This window comes from Botryllus schlosseri, chromosome 9 (assembly GCF_051294905.1).
Source record: "Botryllus schlosseri isolate E-star chromosome 9, Bs_hap1, whole genome shotgun sequence".
Taxonomy (NCBI): domain Eukaryota; kingdom Metazoa; phylum Chordata; class Ascidiacea; order Stolidobranchia; family Styelidae; genus Botryllus; species Botryllus schlosseri.
In genome coordinates, this window is record NC_137244.1 from 11981345 (window position 1) to 12000519 (window position 19175).

Here is a 19175-nt window from a genome sequence, read left to right on the forward strand (position 1 = left end):
GTAACAGGAGCCAACATTCGGCTCCGTTTTAACTCAACACCGAACAATATTGGCGTGTTGACGGCCGCATAATTTTCCTTCTACTGCCGAAGATTGGCCACCCCTGGACTAAAGAATTGATATCGGGGTTAGTTAGACACGGTAATTGCTGGAAAACTATCTCCCCGGAAAGCTTGGTCTGTTGGGGAGCTCAATGCCGTTTTCAAAACGTCTCGGTCTTGGCAGTGGTGGGCCATTGCACGTCAAGGTGCTATGCCGAATCTGCCCATTCATATGAGCAAATTCTTATCCATGGAATGATTACCATCGCCAAAGCCGTATGAGCTAGTGAGGAATAGGGATATACTATTCGGCACAAGAGAATAGCTTACTTAGAACAACAACAACGATATGCTTAAACTGAAATCAATTTCAGGATTTCAAAATGCTTCAGTGAGCGTTCTTCCGAAATTTCTAATCAGGTCGCGTGTTGGTGATCTCTGATTCAGAACGTCTTCGCGACCCACGATACCAACGAAATGCAGCTTGCAAAAAATTAGACTTTGGAAACTATTTTGCCAAATTTTTGAGAAAAATTTGACTTTTTGCTGCATGCCAAAAAGTAATCGCCCTGGTAATGACTAACCATGAGTCGGGTATCAATCTCCATCAGCGGCGAACCACTGCAGTAGCATTTGGCATAAAGGTGCAGAATTAAGTTACAGCTTTGACTAGCTGCAGAAAGCAGATGTCCCAATTCTAGAATATCGCCTTGTTCGCGTGGTTGAACGAGCTATATGCAGTGAAACATCCTGCCCTTCGGTACTTCTCGACAAAAGAAAACCATGCTTGACCCTACAGCAAAACTACAGTAAAACATTATATTTCTTGGTATGAAGCGACAAAATAGTATACAGTGTATACTTGTAGAGTCGAGTAAAACAATTGGAAAGTAATGATTCGGATGACGCGTTGATCACACTGTGCAGCTGCGGTCGATATCAAATGTGTGCACAAAGGGAACACTCGAAATATGGTATCACGTTGCTCCGATATCGATCAAGCAGATCCCAGTTGCTTCTCGATGAATGCAGCTACGTCGTGCAACTCCTGCACATACAAAGACACAAGTAAATATTACCGTCGATATAAATGTGGGGCCATAGGACTAATACAGTGGTTAACGGTTAACAAGTGCAGGCCACAGCTAGATCCCCAAAAGACAACCTCTTCTAGTTCACATTGTGTCATTGGCCCTTCATGATTGTTCCTTCGAAAATTCAGTTGCAAAAGTGTGTAAAATTCGACATCGAGGCGAAAAGTTGACCTTTTTTTTTTTTTAGTCAACCCGCCGGTGATTACAGTTTGTATACCGGTTTTTCGGTTCACAAAATTTGGGGGCGATGATCGGCGTTGAGCTTGAAAAGGGGGCGATGTGTCGAAAAAGGTTGGGAACCACCGAGCTGGACAATACCCACACCCCCAGGCTGTCAAAATGTAACGTTTTTTTAGGCAAAGCTTCTTACTTTCACACTTTGAATTGTGTAGGACAGGGGTGGGCAAACTTTTGAGCTCGCGGGCTGCATTCAACATATGAATCCATTCGTGGGCCGCACCATAAGAAATTAGGATTATAAACCAAAACGCAATAATGATTTTTGATTATAAAGTGAGGACATGGAGATAGTATATTATATGTCTTTATTTCAAACAAGCCAAACATATCTTTGATGATATCGTACATGCGTCAAAAACATTAAGTGGCGAGACTTCATAGGCTGGAGGACCTCAATAACCAATTTGTCAAAACTATAGAGATGAAAGTCGGTTGGCCCGATTCTTAGACCAGAATTGAAATATACATCTGTGAGCAGCAATCTGTTCATGGATTTACCAATTCCACTTTTAATTCAGTTTCGGGACACACAATGCTGACAGCATCATAACCATGTTAGCTTCAAACACGCTTCTACTATGTGTAGATAAAAGATAAACACCCCCACTCTATGCATACAGACAACGAATCTACCTAAGACACGCCCGAATCGTTTTTTCTAAGCACATTGCTGAAATAATTAAAGACCGAGTGGCCAACTTGAAATCCCACTGGTGATCCAAATTAGGCCAATATTGTTGCAGCTATGCCGCTGTGATATTAAGTAGCCTATTTGCCTTAGATCGGTGGTTCTCCAACTTTTTAAGACACGACCCCCCCTTATGATGGTGAAAGATTTCGCGCCCCCTTATCGTCATATCACAAAACCCAACCAGTATGGTAGCAAACTGGTAGTTTATGGCATGGAAGGTTACGACTGTTGATGAGAGATTTTTAAATATGTAATTCAGACTAATTTCAGAGCAATAACTATTTATTGGACGTAAATCGCGCGTAGCGCGAAAGAAAGTTTTCAGTCGAGCTCAGCTTCGTGCGCCTCTTCAGAACCACTGTCTTAAAATTATCATGGTGAAATATACTAAGAAAAAGTTAATCAAGTCCCTGCATTAATTCGATTTTTAGTGCGCCTTTCATCAATATTTTTTAAACGTTTCTTTAAACTCTCGCGGGCCGCACAGAACGGTGTTGTGGGCCGCATGCGGCCCGCGGGCCGTAGTTTGCCCACCCCTGGTGTAGGAGATAAGACATGCTTATATGCAATGAGCAAAATTGTCATGGCAACTGGTCGAAAGAGCCCTCATATATCATGACAGCCCAATATATTTCCGGGAAATTGCAACTGTTTCTATTGTCGCACCACATTTCACAATAGTCGCCATGATGCAACCGCAATTTCGGATATACTGCTAAAAGCAGTTTACTCATCCAACAAAAATACTTTAGTAAAGTACTTCTCATATCTTCATTTTTAACTCCCACTCCAAGTAGTTTTGACAAGTCTTTGGAATTTCAACTTCTACTCTAATTGTGTAGAAATTTGCAGCGTCACTTCTACTTTAGGTCAAGTAGCGACGCTGATACTTGGACCATCTCTGCACGCGACGCCCTGAAGGTGGAAAGGTTGCGAGGTGCAAAGATTGGGCGAAATGCCAGGGGTTCCCACGGGTTCGATAGAGATCAAGAACCAAGAACAAACCCGACTCGTACAACACAAGTCACATTGGTTTGCTGCAAATATTGATCAGTATCTTTTTGCTTTGTGTGAAAATCATGTTTAAAGAATTATGTTCTATTAACACTGTTGTTAACGCACAGTTCATTTTATGCACAGGCATTCTATAGTGCACAAGCATCCCATAGTTATGTGTTATATGTTTAACGAGCACAGTCTCTTTCCAGCTACCTCACACTCATGAGAAGCCACAGAACTCTCCTTTCACGATACATACTCCCACAAATGGCCTCACCTCTTCTGACGATGAATGTCCCAGTCCTTTGTACAATTTGAATTCCATTCCGGCGTCGTCCCTGCTCTCGGCGAGCAGTTCGTGCGTCTTACTTCCGAAAATCGTTTTCACCATCTGATCGGAGTCGCCGTGGCCTTGGAATATCGGGCATTTCTGACTAGCCAGCGACAGCCCGTCGGCGTTCTGAAACACACCATTGTCAATATGCACAGGCCAACGCAAATTTGAACAACGTACCTTTGAAAATTTCTCTCGCAAAGGCAACCACGAGCTGAGCAAAACCATACCTCCTAGAGGCTCCTTATGCGTGAGTCCGGTATATAAAGCGAGCGCTCCGCCCTGCATGGCAAAATTACTGATTGTAAATGTGTTTCACGCCCTCTGTATATCTGAGTTTTGATTTTTAATCGAGTATATGTGTACAACTAAGTATCACTTACTGTGACACCGTGAGAGTATGAACTGTGTGGAAAGTTCGAATACGTACCGCGTACATGACTGAAAAGAAAATAACGTCAGCTCTACACCATAAAGACAATTTGGTATTTTCCAGATTCAGAGGTGGTCAAAGTAATCGTCACTGATACTCAAGTAGAATTATAAGTAACGATTCCGATCAAGTAAAAAATTAAGAATTCTAGGCTTACTTTTGCCGAGAGAAAACTGGCAGTAAAAGCAGAAGTAGTCTTAAAACACAACCACGGAGTAAGTAGTAGGCTACAAGAAGACGAAGAATGACGGCATTACTGACCACCCGTTTAAATTCAACCATACCTATATCATTGCAATATGTGACACAGAATCTCATTTCCACTAAAGTGCTGCTTCTACATGTTCTGGCTGTTGTGACAACAACAAATATTTAAACTATAATTATCATTGATAGTATAGCGCAGGGGTGTAATGACTCGAGTCATGACTCGACTCGAGTCACGATTTTCTGATGACTCGAGTCATTTTCTCAAATACGGAAATGACTCGACTCGTATTGACTCGACTTGTACTCGAGTCATTGCGCATGACTCGAACTAAGTCATATTACTCGAGACTCAGACGGCCAAGACCGACATTTCATTGTAATTTCGAAGAATAGTAAAGCAACCACCCTATTGGGGCTTCGTCTATTGGTACTGGTACTTGAAAATGCGACCAGAAACTATTAAAAGTGAGGAAAATTAGTATATTATAAATGCGAACCATTCGATATCACCGAATAGGGTTATAACAACACTTCGACTGGAAACTGAGCAGTCAACACAATGACTTGGACTCGGACTCGAGTCATTACCCCATGACTCGGACTCTAACCGTTGCTCGATGACTTGGACTCGGAGGCGAATTGAAAAGGACTCGACTTGACTTGAATCAAAACCATAAAAGTGAGATTGACTTGTGACTCGGAGCCTTGTGACTTGGTTACAACCCTGGTACAACGTGACAGCGGAAGAGGCGTATAATTTCCATACTCGAAAACATTTTTCGAAGTGTCCCCGGAGGACGTTCAAATCTCCCCTTTTTTGAGAATTGTCCTCTTTTTTGAAAATTCTGGTTAACTTAAACCTATGTTAAAATTCAACTCAGAGATATAGGAAATCAGTACTGAAGTAACGGTCTATCGGGAGTCGAGTCAAAAAGCTGACCTTTTTTTTTAAATCAAAACCACAAAAGTATTGTAAAAAAGCTGGTTTTTAGGGAGTTGAGACAGAGTGACGACCTGATTTTTCAAGTAAACACAGAAGTTTTGGTTGAAAAATTTTGAACTTCAACAATTTTCTTAGCCGGTACTAGTGCTTTCAGGATTTTTGAAAAGTGTCCTCCTTTTTCTGATCTCAAAATATGATAACCCAAAGTCTAGTCAATACAAAAATTGACTCGAGTCGACTCACGACTTGGGTCATCACAACCCTGTGTCAAACACACTTACAAACTAGTAGCAGCATGTTCTTACCATCGAAAATCCACCCAGAATAACGCGTTCGCTGGGCACGGAGGCAGCTTCCTGTTCCTTTTTGATAAGCGCGCGAACTGGAAATAACATGTAATCAATCCGAGGTCCACAGGTGCCCGTGCATTGGTCGCATGAGACGGGCAACGAAATTCAACTACGCGACTTCACTTACTGCTCTCTGCAGCTTTCTTGATACCCGCCTCGTCTTCCTTGCCAGACATGTCCAAGGCAGCAATGTCGAACCTGGCAGTAGTACCAAAAAAGTAGTGATACGCAATGTTACAAATCGGCAACGCAGGATCTTACCAGGAAGGCATTTTCATACCGAAGTTCAGAGTGACGGGCATACTCTCTCTGCAAGAGAAAATTATGTTCTGTCGTTTAAGTGGTATTTTGCCGTTTTCTATTTCAAAACGTCCCACGTTCTTGATTAGTTGTTATCACGACAACTGGCGGAGAAGGATACGAATTTGCCGCTGATCTTGACAAAAAATTATCCATACAGCTTAAAACAATCCAATATCTATGGCCGCATGAAGCACATATTATTGAACCAAACTGTTCTTATTTATCATGCACAATCTCCTACAGATAGAAAAAAGGTGTGTTGTCCTGTATGTGATGTGAGCAACAGTGATGATCAAATGTTAGTGTCTTTAAATATGCGAGTACAAGTCAGAGTCCAGTGTTGCAAATTCAACTGTCATGAGAACAAATTGGATTTGCATAAGAATTCGAGAGACTACCATCAGCTCATTGATCAAACAATCGGAAATGCAACTTACGCATTAGGGAATACATATTTTATGTGCTTTTTCCTGATTGCTTCGAACATCGTTGACCAACCATATCTGTAATAATAAAGTACCGTAAATCAAATGTTGTAAATTATCGAATACAGCCTAATTAAAGCTACTTCATACAACTTGAGTAACAACTTTCAAACTATGATATTCTTTGATAAAAAGTATGTTGTATAAATATTTCCATTAACATTGAACTTGAGCTCATTCATTCATCATCGGTTTACGAAGACGACATGAAAAAATCTTACCCAGTATCTCCAAGCCCATGCAGAAAGATGAACTGAAATAAGCAAGACTGAATTAAACTTCAAGAACGGGATACAGATTAGTGCTAAAAACTGTGTCGAAGTTTCAATGTATACTAATCAAGGTTCATTGCATGCAAGATCGGCGTTTACCGCTGTACGCAGGCTATAATTTTGAATTTCTCATATTGGCTCAGCTTTTACATGGTAAAGGCAAAATCACACACTAGCAAGACTTCTGAATTGCCAAAGGAAGTTCGATGATTACTCATGATGCGGAAGTGTACACTTCCTGCTGTTGCAAAACAAGTACTGGGGAAATATGTGAAAGACAGAGAACGTGAAACAAAGAGTAAATATGCAGCTTTATTATTATATGTGATGGTGATAATCCTTACAATCTCCTTTGACATAAAATCGGCAACCTTTAACTGTTTGCATGAGTAAAAGTGACTAAGTAATGAGCTTTCCTTAGTGTTGGTAGTGGACCTGAATTTAGAAAAATTGTTCATATAAACCAAATTTAATTCTATGCTGGTCCACACTGCTTGCTTGACATACGGTAAGTTAACAGAAGTAGAATATAAGGTATTGAGTTATCAGTCGGCAAGTGGCGAAGTTCAGATTGTTATGGATCGACGATTGCCTGACATATGAGCATGCGGCAAGCGACACAATGGAAAACGACAGTTCAGCATGGGACTTTATAACCAAAAAACTTACCCTAACCGGAAACATAGCCCTGAAATTAACCTGTATATATATCCTAACCCGAACCCAACCATAAATCCATCCCGAGCCCACCTCAACTCATGTGTCGCATGCCAAAGTGTCTCATGCTATAATGTCGCATGCTCATATGTCCACGGATCTGGATTGACAGGCAACTTCATCAATGTTCAACCGCCATCAACAGGAAACCATTAAAATGAGTGCGGTAGCACCACATAAATATCGCACATTAGCAGACATTAATATGGTGCACACTGGTAGTCAAACACACTTCATATTCATTCTTGTGGTTTTCAAGAGAGTAATACATGCAAGATATCATAAAGTGCTATGACACACAGTGCGCAGGAACTATGCAGCCTACATTGCACAAGATCATGATAGAATGGCTGACACCTTTTAATGGTTTCGTTACTATTGAATGCATATATCCAGCGATTCGTTTGCCTCTCAAAGTGTGGTGTAATACAGCATCTATGCGTGTACTATACAATGCGAGGGGTAAAATGCACAATGCACATGCTCTAAAGCAGTTGTGAAATTAAAACTTTCTGAAATCCAAATTGCGCATAGTTTGTTCACAAGATCATTATTGTTCCACAGTAGGGCGGTCAATTAGCTCGCAATGCATACACTCAGACAGTTTGCTTTGAAATGATACAGTATCAAATGCGATTGAGAAGCAGAATGACAGTATTTAAAAATAGATTACATACATGCAGCAATGCCTATTTCAAGGCTTACGCCCGCGAGCACACCAAAAATACTTTACATGGCGCCTAGAAAGAATGAGAATTGCTCCAATCATTTACTAGATATGAAAGGTATGGTTTATGGACCAGACTCTGATATCTAAATTTGACCAGAGGTCAATTTAACTATTTGATGCTTAGACAGCAATCTCAGCTCAATCAATCAATCATAAATCAATGGACAGATTATATTTTCATCTGTCCCAGACACACACACAATGTACCATGCGATAATGCGATATGCAAGAGACACAATGCGATGTAATAAACAGATAGGGGGATGCCGGACGACCAACCAGTTATGGTCTCTTGAACTGGCATCCACCTCAACCTCGTGTCCGATGTCCAGACATGGGGTGATTACTTCATGAATGTAATCGATTGCGATTACGATTACTTCTGAATCACGCGATTACGATTACGATTACAGCAATATCAGGAAGTAGTCGATTACGATTACGATTACATTGGAAAAGTAATCACGATTACTCACGATTACATTTATTTTGCTTCTTTGAACTAATCTTAGAATATATTGGTAGACAATATAATGCTTGTGATGAAAAGGTCTAATGAGATAACATCTTTCTTTGTAGATAATACATCATTTGTTTGTTACGTCATAATATACCGAATATCCATCTTTATAGGGGACGATTTACCGCACCCACCGATTTTCTTTCTCGCCAGGTCCGTAACTGCCGCACCCCAAACATCTTAAATGGGGTGGGGAGCAGGGTTGAAATGACTCGAGTCGCGATTTTGCTTACTCGACTCGAGTCATATTTTCAAATGCGTAAAATGACTCAACTCGAGTCAATTTTGCATTGACTCGACTTGTACTCGAGTCATTGTGCGAGCCATTCTATATCACTCCAGCAGAGTTGAAAATATGGGTTAAACCGAATTGAACTGAAAACTGAACAGTGAATATAATTACTCGGACTCAACCCCGTACTAGTTGACTTGGACTCGAACTTGACTCGGTGGTGAATTGGAAATGAGTCGATTTGACTCGAGTAAAAACTATAAAATTGATATTGACTTGTGACTCGATTACAACCCTTGTGGGGAGCGAGCTCGAAGGGAACTCCAAAGTAGTTCGTAAATCAACATAAATTATATAGGCTACAGGGTATTTTAGAGAGATTTAATTAACTTGAAAATGTTCTTCGAGCTTCGCAATTTATTGTCTCTAAACAACTTGATTTTGAAATGCGTACGTCTCTCCGTCAAGAATAAATGCATGCGTAAGTTATAGGGCATTTCGGCGCCACACCAAAATACATATGCAATTTCGGCCAACATGCGACTCCACTAAGTGTGCTACCAAAGTAAGACCTAGGTCGAAGCTTTTGCGTATGTGTCCATGTCCATTGTCAATAGCCGCGCTGGATAGACGTAATGAATAGCCCCGAAGTTTCAATCTGAGCCCCATTATACAAATGCCACCGGGGGGACCCACAGAGGAATGAAGACATGACAATTTGTGTGCGCGTCTCACGAAAGTTAGTCTGCTATACGTTTGGGTGACTACACTATATTTTGATTATATAACAGATGGCAGGTCACGAATTAACAACATACCACAAAGCAATTATAACCACATGTCACATGTTATAATTACGAATTACGCGATCCCTGCTCTTCCTGTAAATCTGACCATCGGGGGTTGAGAGGATTAAAAATTAATAGTAATATAATGTAAATATCAATATTCTGACGAAATTCAGTCATCAACCTGAAAATTGAACACCATATGGGGCCCAAGACTATCGTTTGAAGTTGGGGGACGAATTGCTGTTTTGGTCCTGATTCTAGCTACAACCCAAGCCAACATGGTGTATTAGCGGGCGGCTATGGGGGCAGTTCCTAATGTTGAGTAAAGAGTTGCGTAATTACGATTGAAGCCCGTTTCCAACAGAGTCATAGGAAAAAAAGATAAAGTGAAACATAAAATTTTGTCTTCCCCTTAATACAGATCTGCAATCTGCCGTTACGAGAAACGGCGAACTACGGCTCCATTATGATATATTTCAGCAGCTTCATTCTGGCAATCTTAATGTTTCTTTCATTTGACGGGTACAAAATTTCAAATCTTTGTCCGGTGTACATAGGCCTACTGCCCGCCAAGCAACAACGGTCAAGCTGCGTTTAACTAAGCATAACCAGACATCAATAGGGGAGATGTGGTACCGACAGATCAAAAATTGAAAAATGATCTCTGGCCCCAAAATGTTCAGCCGATAACAGCCGATCTTTTGCTGGCTCAACACTTTGATACAAGCTCTACCTATCGCGCATATATACATGAATATTCGTCATGTCAAATTTTTTTTTATGAACGTTCAAAATCTGTTGCTCGAACGTATCATCGGTCCCCACCCGGTGGGTCCAAAGGCACACGACCCGGGTACCTATGAGACATACTCTCAAAAACTCAGATGTGACAACTTTTCTTACTGTGTAATATAATCTAGGCTACAGCAAGCCAAAGAAGAATGTTTGGTCGCAACCGTCGAAAAATAGAGTCAATATTGACTCAAATATTGCCATAAAATTGCGTTTCGATTTAGGCTCGATCTTATAAATTTGAGGGTACATGCATGCATATTACCCGTACATCCGCATTGTGACTTCCAAATAGCTCGTTATAGCGATAAAACATCACATGCAATTATAACATAAAGGGTTTCTGTATGTAGGCATGTTTCAGTTGTTGCATGATTAGTTTGCTTGATTTTGGGTATTGTATCATCAGTCCCCACGCTATGAATTTTTTACATGAATCGAAAAGAATTCCACTCAAGGAAGGTATTGAATAAAATAATATGTGCCATTATATAGCCTGATACAAGCCCTGCACATCACATTAAAAATGATTGCGGGTTTGTTCGTGTTGAAGGTTACAAGGAACAATGTATGCGTCGATCGAAATTTAGTTTACACCCCCTAAAACAGAAAACATCTGTCAGAGACCCCATAACTCGCGCACGTCGAAAATTTTTGTATGTGAGGAAAGATATTGACATCTTGCAATTGTAGACAAGTTCATGGAGTGTAAGCATGGAATTATCATGGATAATTTTACAAGTATTTTCGGTCCCAGTGATCCATTGGTACCACATCTCCCCTACATAAGTTTCTATTTGAAACTAGGCAGAGTGGTGATTATTATCCTGCTGCAAGGTAGTGGCGTCTGGAGTGTATTGATAATCTGATATACAGCATGACAGGTGTTATTACAATCACACTACAATGAACATCGAATGTCTATTTCATGTGTGTGGCTGCGTGGATACTTCTTACGCAATGACGAGCAAAGCTAATACTTCTGACGTAATAATGGGCAGTGGAGTTTAAAAATCAGACATTTGTGCTATCAATAAAGCGGGTATAATATCTCCTTGTTCACGAATGTTCACCTGTTCAGTTTATGTTATAGTCCTTGTGCAAATAAAAAGTAATCGTTCATACAGAAAGAAATCGATTAGATATGTGAAGTAGTCGATTGCGATTACGATTACTTCGGAATTTTTTCGAATGTAATCGATTGCGATTACGATTACTTGAAAATGCTGTAATCGTCGTAATCGATTACGATTACTAATCGCGATTACCCCATGTCTGCCGATGTCACAGTCATCTTCGATGTTATCCTTTCTTATCGCCGAAAAAAACAACAGAATGACTGTGATGGAGTTACAAACGAGTGCAAACTTTGGGAAATATATCCGGTAATTCTGACACAGGGGCTCCACTACCTGGTTTTTATGGTGATTTTGGAACACATGCAGCATACACCTGGATTACCGGTACATGGGAAACACGTACAATCTCACGTTTCCCCATGAATAAATCGATTTCTATCACGAGAAACACTCTAAATTTGAGCCCCTTTTTCATCTCATTAATTATTCTCTCGTATTGAGATAACTTCTGCTGATTGAGCAATTTGTAATTACGGGGTTTAGGTTTTGTCCGTTTGAATACATGCCGCAGCCAAATCCCTGGGTAGTTCAAACTAATCATTTTGTCCGATATCACGGTCTTCTACGATGTTATTCTTTCTTCGTCGATCCTTTTTTTACAAGCTAATTCTTGATCTTTTTTCTTTATCGGGTATTTTTTCTGGGCCTTTTTGTCGCCGTAAGAAAGACATGGGGGATGAGGAGGCCAAAATGACCTCCGATAGCGGGAATCGAAGCCGTGCCTCCTGCTTGGATGACGCCGACGCTCACCACTACGTTATTCAATTTAACATAAAATTGATCAAATTGCGATCAATTCACTATAAGAGAGAAAAATGAGCAAACATACCAATCCAGTAGTTGTTCCAGTGGCGTTGATTGTGAATGGTAATTTACTGCTGGTAGCCATTGGGTCTGGTGTGTGGTAGTTGTAACTTTGATCAGGGCTCGATGATGAAATAATTGTCAACCTGCAATATTCACAATAAATCTCCTAAATAATTTAAGGTACATCTATTATCAAATTCAACGCAAAGTGAATGGCTTAGTAGGTTATCGTTGCAATTGACATTGCCAGTATTCCGTCAACTTGGTTACCCAGCATAATCTGCTTGAAAAGGCAATACACACAGGTACACACCTACGCGACAGGCATATATACAGCTCTTCTACATAAATTAAAATAGGTGTGCAACAAACAAACAGTACTGAATATGCATTGTTTTCTCAAACGTCGTAGGTAGCCTAAATAACACATGAACCAAATCAAATAAAAATTAACATGAAACTGCCCAAGGCCATATTCATCTTGTTTACATAGGACATCGACCAGACCATGTAACGATGTGTTCAACCAACATCTGCCAGCAGTTGGGACCTCAGTCTCTGAAACTGAATAGGAATATGATGATCTGATTGCAATTGCAACAACTGTCCAATATAGATCATACTATTTTACTAATTGATGTGTCATGAAAGGAAACAAAATTGTTTCATCTGAAATCTTTCCTTTCACTTCATCTATTTATCCATCAATTCTCGTTATTCTGCATGGATGAATGCATGATACAAACTTTGAGTTAACCGGAGGTGTCGGGTTACACTTGTTTTGGTTGGTTACTCTACTCCGTCAGTGTCAGAGGTATCATGCAAGATGTACGTCTACGTGTATAATAGAGTCATATCTCTATTGATTCACTATATTTGATACTTTTCTCAGACTATATTGCAGTCATGAAGCACCCTGCAGTGCATCATAAGTAGTATAACACTCGCGAATTGTCGCCTGTCCTTTTTATATTATCTTATTTTACTTTCGTTCAGTGTGCATGCCTTCTTTTTATCATTGTTTTAGGTCGCCTAAGCCAGGTGGGTGTCTGATTTCGAAGACTACTCCAAGTCGTTTCGACACCTTCCTATCTATCATTGTACCGCGCAGTCTTGTGGTGTATTGAAATGATAAAATTAATGACTATAAATGGAATATCCTCGATCCACTGACCGATCAGCAATACTATAAAGCACTGACTGAGTCTCACCTTATACCGGTGTAAACGACCCACAGTGCACTAAACAGGACAAGTCCGACCAATATCAGAAGCGTGAAACCCGACCTTGACCGCACTTTCACGTCAATCGCTCGTGACTCTCGGCCTTTCGCGACTGAACTTTCGGGGTTTTGCTCACTGAGCTATATTGCTGCATTCGCTTTCGGAGAGCTTCGTGCATTCTGCACGATCGATTTTAGCACTGTTACTCGCATCCGCTAGAGATCAACAAAGAGAGAGCTATGGCTCAGAGAGCATTGAGCTCAGAGTTTTCACGGTTTAAATCTAGCCGCGTTTTTGACGACTGGCCGCGAATGAATAGTAAATTACGGTCAAGCTATATTTGACCGTCAAATAAATAAAATTTACGACCAAATTGTCTTGCAATCTAATACACAGTACACCGAATGGAACCAAACAATCGAGGGATTTATGGCAATGTATGTATAATTGTATAGTATATTGCACAATACACTAATGCTCAATCAGTTTCCATGCAATGATATTGATACTTGAAAATGGCTACGTTGCGAATTTCTATTTAGCCTATTTACTATGTACTATGATACTCGAAGATATACCGATGGTTAATCAAGCAATCGCAACACGAAATCCGAATTGCCTTTATGAGGTCACGCGAAGCTAGAATTTGGCCATGGCAATAAGCTTTTGGCCGTGAGAACTGAGAAGTATGATCCGGTAATTTACCATGCATGCCTGGTCGGTATGAGAAATCATAGAAAACAAAATTGGGTTTATCTGGATAAATTAATTGTCCATATGACTTGAGGAACAGCAGTTTACGGGCCCTCGGTGTTTGGTAAAGTACCGGTAGCTCAATTGGATTTAGATGAAAATTCTTACAGATCTTATCGCGATCATGGTCCTTTCTTCACTTGGGCAATGCTACAAGTGATTTCCTGACACATCCTTTATGAGAATAAATTTCTCAGCTGTAGATGAACAACACGGGCTAACGGCCATGTACGTTGCGTAACATGGGAAATTCCAAATACTATTCCATTGTAACCGAAACCTTACCTCTGGTATATATGTGATACGTAAGCTGCATGCCGTGCATAAAGGTATGCCGCGAGATATGCATCAGTATATTGGGATCCAACCTTGTCACTTGCCGTGGATTAACGGCATTTTCTTATTTGGTGAAAGTACCATACTCTTATTTGCCATATCAAGAAACTAGCTTCCCCTCTAGTTCCTTAAAATTTGTTTTGTATTCGTTTAGGACGAAAGTTGTCACTCATTTCTGCATTGGTAACTAGGAGAAATGGCTACATTTGCGCCAAGCAGCTGGCTGATAATCACCACGGCCATTGTTACCGCGTCTACCTCAGCAGAAGGGGCAGAAATCACTATTTTACACGATTTCAAAGATAGTATCCATGCGATAATCAACGCCACATTTGCCCTAACGGATCTTGGAGACACCAGACCAGCAATTAAGGAAATGAATATGAACAAATACCAGGACGTGACTGGTTCCATTATATTCAACATTGGATCAACCATTGGAGCAGAAAATACATCTGCAGTTATTGGCCCACCAAGCTCTTCAGGTGTATTTCTTCTTCATCCACACATGGTCATTTCAAACGTTCCGCATGTTAGCCCAGTTGCTGAAGACCCCGTGTTTGAAGCAACAGACCGATTTCCAAGGCTTCTCAGAATGAATAAGGGTTACCATTGTCAGGTATGTTGAGCAAGCTTAAACTAGTGCCTTACTCTACTGGATTAGCCAATCGGGTCAATGGGATATATTATGAACTGATGGGCTGCCACAGTTTCATTGTAAATCTATTGATCCCAGACATTGGAGAATAGTTTAACTGCTTCTACGTAATGCAATTGAATGATGTCTCTAAGTAAATACCTAAATATACTATGAAATTTCACAGATCCGCTTATATTTATCAAAAGACAAAATGATAACGAGGCTTCCTAACCATTACTTGCTTGCACAATGTACATTGCACATGCACAGCCTACACGAGGGTGCTTTTTATATATATATTATATTGTACGTAAAATAGATGTACAATTGTGCATGTGCAGTTTGTGTATGCATAAGAGTAGGTAAAGTAAGTAAGTAGGGTAAATGTGTCTTCATACTGAAATTGATAAAAAAAACTTAATTATAAGTCTATAACCGTGGTCGAGCACGCAAACACTACAGATTCACCATCAAGTAAAAAACCTCAACATTGCTAAGAATGAATAGGTCATCTACCCGCGGTCGATCATGTGAACACCATACAGATTTACTATCAAGCAATAAAGTATATCTCACCTCAGGCTGAGCTATTGGTAGACGACATAATTCATTCGAATCACAATAAATCATTTTGTAAATGAACATGTTTACAATACAAAATGCTTTTAAAAAAGACAACATTTTGCTTCGAACACCGTACAGTCGCTTCCAAGTGACTTGGTGTTCTCATAGAGTCCTTATTACAGTGTGCGTTCTTTTTTGAGAAGTAAAATATATCACTTTACCGTAAAATTATTGATTGACAGTGCTCGCTGAGAGAGATGGCAACAGGCAATACCTTATACAGCAATGGGTTTGTGTTCACCCTGCCAAATTATTTCCGAATTTCATCTCTCACTAGCAATAGCTGTCTATCGTCTGTATCAAGGTGAATGTCTGACTTGGTAACATGACAAGGGCTGTTGGCAATTTATAGAAAACAGCATATCGAGGTATGTGACCTTTTTCGTAAGCGAGCCAAATGAAAATAACGTGGCGAGACGGTATGTCGCACACAGGCTTTCTAGTGAGGCCTGTCATCTGATTGTTGAAACTTGATAACGGGACAGACGAATAAAATTTGATATCAGACTGATACATAAAATTCTTGAATGGCTTTAGGGAAATTGCTCATCAAACATATTCATGAGCTGAGCTAAAAAACACAAATACATTTCGCCGGCCACACACCCTTCAAGAGATTACTTGAGCCGCAAAAGGTCGCACAACAATTTGTGTACATTTGAGCCCCCATGTCAGTCTGATTTGGTGCTAACAAGCGCAAATGTACTAAAATAGACTTTTATAATACTTCTACTACATCAGAAACATCCGTGACCACCTTGACCACCTCTGTTTCGGAATCAAACAAAAAATTTCTTTCATTCATCAATTCATTGACATCATTATCATTCCAATCGGTGTGAATATTATTAACCCTCTGATCAGTGTTTACTATAATATTATCAAGGGAAGCAGTGGGCCTAAGTCCACAATGCGGCGTATGATCATTGCTACATGGTATATACATTCTGGCATCGTTTGTGGCCCCTGATTTGGTAATACCAACTGCAGTTTGATTGCACGGCACCCATGCTACACCGTCAGGTGCCATATTGTGTAGTCCGCTATTGCGTGACAGATTTCCTGCTTGAGAGTATTGCAGTTCGGCGTTGATCTGAGATTGTGTTGATTGATTTTGGTGATCTTCATAGTAACGAAGAATTCTTTTTCTACCACAGTGATACCTAGTTTCAGTTCTACGCCCATCATTGTAATGTTGCGGTTGTTGCAGTGATGCACCAGTTGTGTGATCATTATCCAATGCACGGATATTTTGATTCAGGAAATCAGAGTCAGGTATATGATCACGAATAGGTGGCACTACAGTGCCGTCATTGATAAACAGGCTATTATGAGATGACCTATTGGCATCTGTCTCCAATGCTCTGGTGACATCAAAGCCGGCTTGTATAGGCAAGGTGTCTTGAATGAGTCCGTCAAATATGATGTCTTCGCTACTTCGATCATGCCGAACATCATCATGCATCGCTTTTTGCATACACTGGGGAACTGATACGCTCATATTCAAGTTTGATATACCAGAAACGCTGCAACCCTGTACATTAGGCTGCAAGTCATTTGTAGAAGAAACAATCCCTGAATACTGATTACTCGCTGTCGATTGATATAGATGAGAGGTAGTGATGGCATTATCATGGTGATTGGTTTCGCTTGCTACAGCATTTTGTTGAGATGTATTGCCATCCTGAAGCAATGTTGAATTTGTGTTTTCTTCGACAATCCCAGACGAATACCTTCTCTGTCTAGTTTTCCTGGCGACATCACCTTGATAATATTCAGAATGTTTCTCCCTTATGTGTTTGTCCATTTTATGTTTCATGGAGTATTCCATCGTACAATAAGGACATTTGAAGGGATTTGTAGGGATCGACGTTTCTGCGATGATAGTAGCATCTTGCAACAATATGTTATTACTATTCTTGCGCTGTAAGCCCAATGGCAGAGGTTTTTCAGGGTGATGTTTCATTACATGCAGCTTTCTTTTAGTTGTGGATTTGTACGCCTTTTTGCAATATGGACACTGGAACTTTCGCATCACCTTTAACAAGGGTCGACTCAGCTGTTTGACCGTACTCATATCTTTACCAGGATGTCTTTTCATAATATGGCTAATTAGCATACCTCTCCTGCGAAATCCTAATTCGCATTCCTCACACTTGTATTCGAACTTTTCCCAATTTGGCGGAGGCTTGGTGGGACGTAACGGCTTTGATTCGTGCACTCGTTTCTCATGGTCCCGCAACTTGTCCTTGCGCTTGAATGTCGCGCCACAATGGTGGCATAAGAAATCTCTTGCTGTAGAGTGTATCACAGAATGAATTCGTAATTTTCCACGATTTTTGAAAACCTTATTACATATTTTACACGTCCTGCTTTCCGTAGCGTCCGGGGCACAGCATACAGATGAGTTGACGGGTAAAGCAGACTGAGAATCTGCATCAATTCTTTTGGTCCTTTTCCAACCTCGTTTCTTAGGTGGAATTGACCATACGTCTCTCTCCAACACTACAGAATTTGGATATGCTTGCATGCTCCGAGATGGATTACCAATCCTTTCTGGATTTTGTCTACCATGGTTAGATTTTGGCGCCGTGACATTATCTTGTGTGGTTGAAAGAATGCCACAGCCCATGAACTTGGCGTAAGTAGGAGAATACCACACCTTCAATTCCTCGTGCGGCTGAATTTCTTTAGTTGTCGTGAAGTAAACCAAATCCTCATTTTGATGTGCACACAGATTTTGTTCATGAAGTAAGCTAGCTGGTTGAACGAACATCATCCAATTACATTGATGCTCATCTGTTGTGTCATAGTAAACGTAATGGCGGGAGGGTGATGGGGTTTTGAGTTGACGACATTTCTTAGTGTTAAGCTTCATCAGGAAGCTCTGTTTATTTATCTGCTTTTTCGTCGCAAGTGGTGCTTCGAGTGGACCAAATTGCGTTGCCTTTGGTAAAAGTCCATTTGTAAAAACTGCTATTTTACCATATGCCTCCTTCAGGTAAAGTATATCTGGTAGAGATGCTTTTGCTTTGGTCCTTGTGCTTTTGTTAGGTATTTTCCTCACTACGGAATGGTGTACTTCAGGATCAAATATTTCAACTTCTTGCATCGCCATCGTTGCAGATTAAGTTATACATCAGAAGTAACCGGCATTCATCTTATTTCGATCTATATCATGGTATTATGAACAAGAGTTAAAGTGCAACAGGCGGATTTCGACAAATAACCGTATATGCAGTACACATTGGTTGGATAGATAGATATCATCCTATACGGTAATTCAAGCGAAATTCATCAAAATTAATTCCCGATACCTCAATGTGAAAGCCCTGGAAAGCGAAAGCCCCATCTCAAAACCAGTCCAAAAATACCCGGATAATGGAAAGAATATTTATGGTCACTTGGATGACAAAACTGAACAAATTATGATACACATACGTCATACGTGGCAACTAATATACATTCAAAACGAA

The 19175-nt window shown here is 40.3% G+C and overlaps 4 protein-coding genes across 7 annotated transcripts in view; 2 read left to right on the forward strand and 2 right to left on the reverse strand.

Annotated features, from left to right (window-relative positions):
• The window catches only part of LOC145446552 (alpha-1,3-mannosyl-glycoprotein 4-beta-N-acetylglucosaminyltransferase A-like), a 257727-nt gene that overhangs the window by 207723 nt on the left and 30829 nt on the right, over positions 1–19175 (forward strand). The gene's annotated exons all lie outside the window — the stretch shown is intronic.
• On the reverse strand, positions 847–13558 carry LOC145446565 (acyl-protein thioesterase 1-like). 2 transcript variants are annotated; one of them, XM_080324912.1, is made up of 10 exons: positions 13410–13558; positions 12146–12266; positions 6345–6376; positions 6076–6141; positions 5597–5644; positions 5463–5533; positions 5291–5367; positions 3580–3681; positions 3343–3525; positions 847–1089 (listed from the first exon to the last, which is right to left on the reverse strand). In XM_080324912.1, exons 2-10 carry the CDS (start codon positions 12203–12205, stop codon positions 1039–1041), a joined length of 690 nt encoding a protein of 229 aa, XP_080181038.1. In that variant the 5' UTR covers positions 12206–12266; positions 13410–13558; the 3' UTR covers positions 847–1038. The 2 variants fall into 2 exon arrangements, with proteins under 2 accessions (XP_080181038.1, XP_080181037.1); XM_080324911.1 differs by having other exon boundaries at positions 13335–13517.
• LOC145446523 (glutamate receptor 2-like) overlaps positions 14579–19175 on the forward strand; it is an 85238-nt gene continuing 80641 nt past the window's right edge. For all 3 annotated transcript variants that reach the window (XM_080324852.1, XM_080324853.1, XM_080324854.1), the window contains exon 1: positions 14579–15054. In XM_080324852.1, the coding sequence (XP_080180978.1) occupies positions 14632–15054 (423 nt within the window). In that variant the 5' untranslated portion in view covers positions 14579–14631. The remainder of the gene's footprint in view (positions 15055–19175) is intronic.
• LOC145446527 (uncharacterized) lies at positions 15704–18973 on the reverse strand. The gene has a single exon (XM_080324862.1). The coding sequence runs from the start codon at positions 18815–18817 to the stop codon at positions 16418–16420; it is 2400 nt and encodes a 799-aa protein (XP_080180988.1). The 5' UTR covers positions 18818–18973; the 3' UTR covers positions 15704–16417.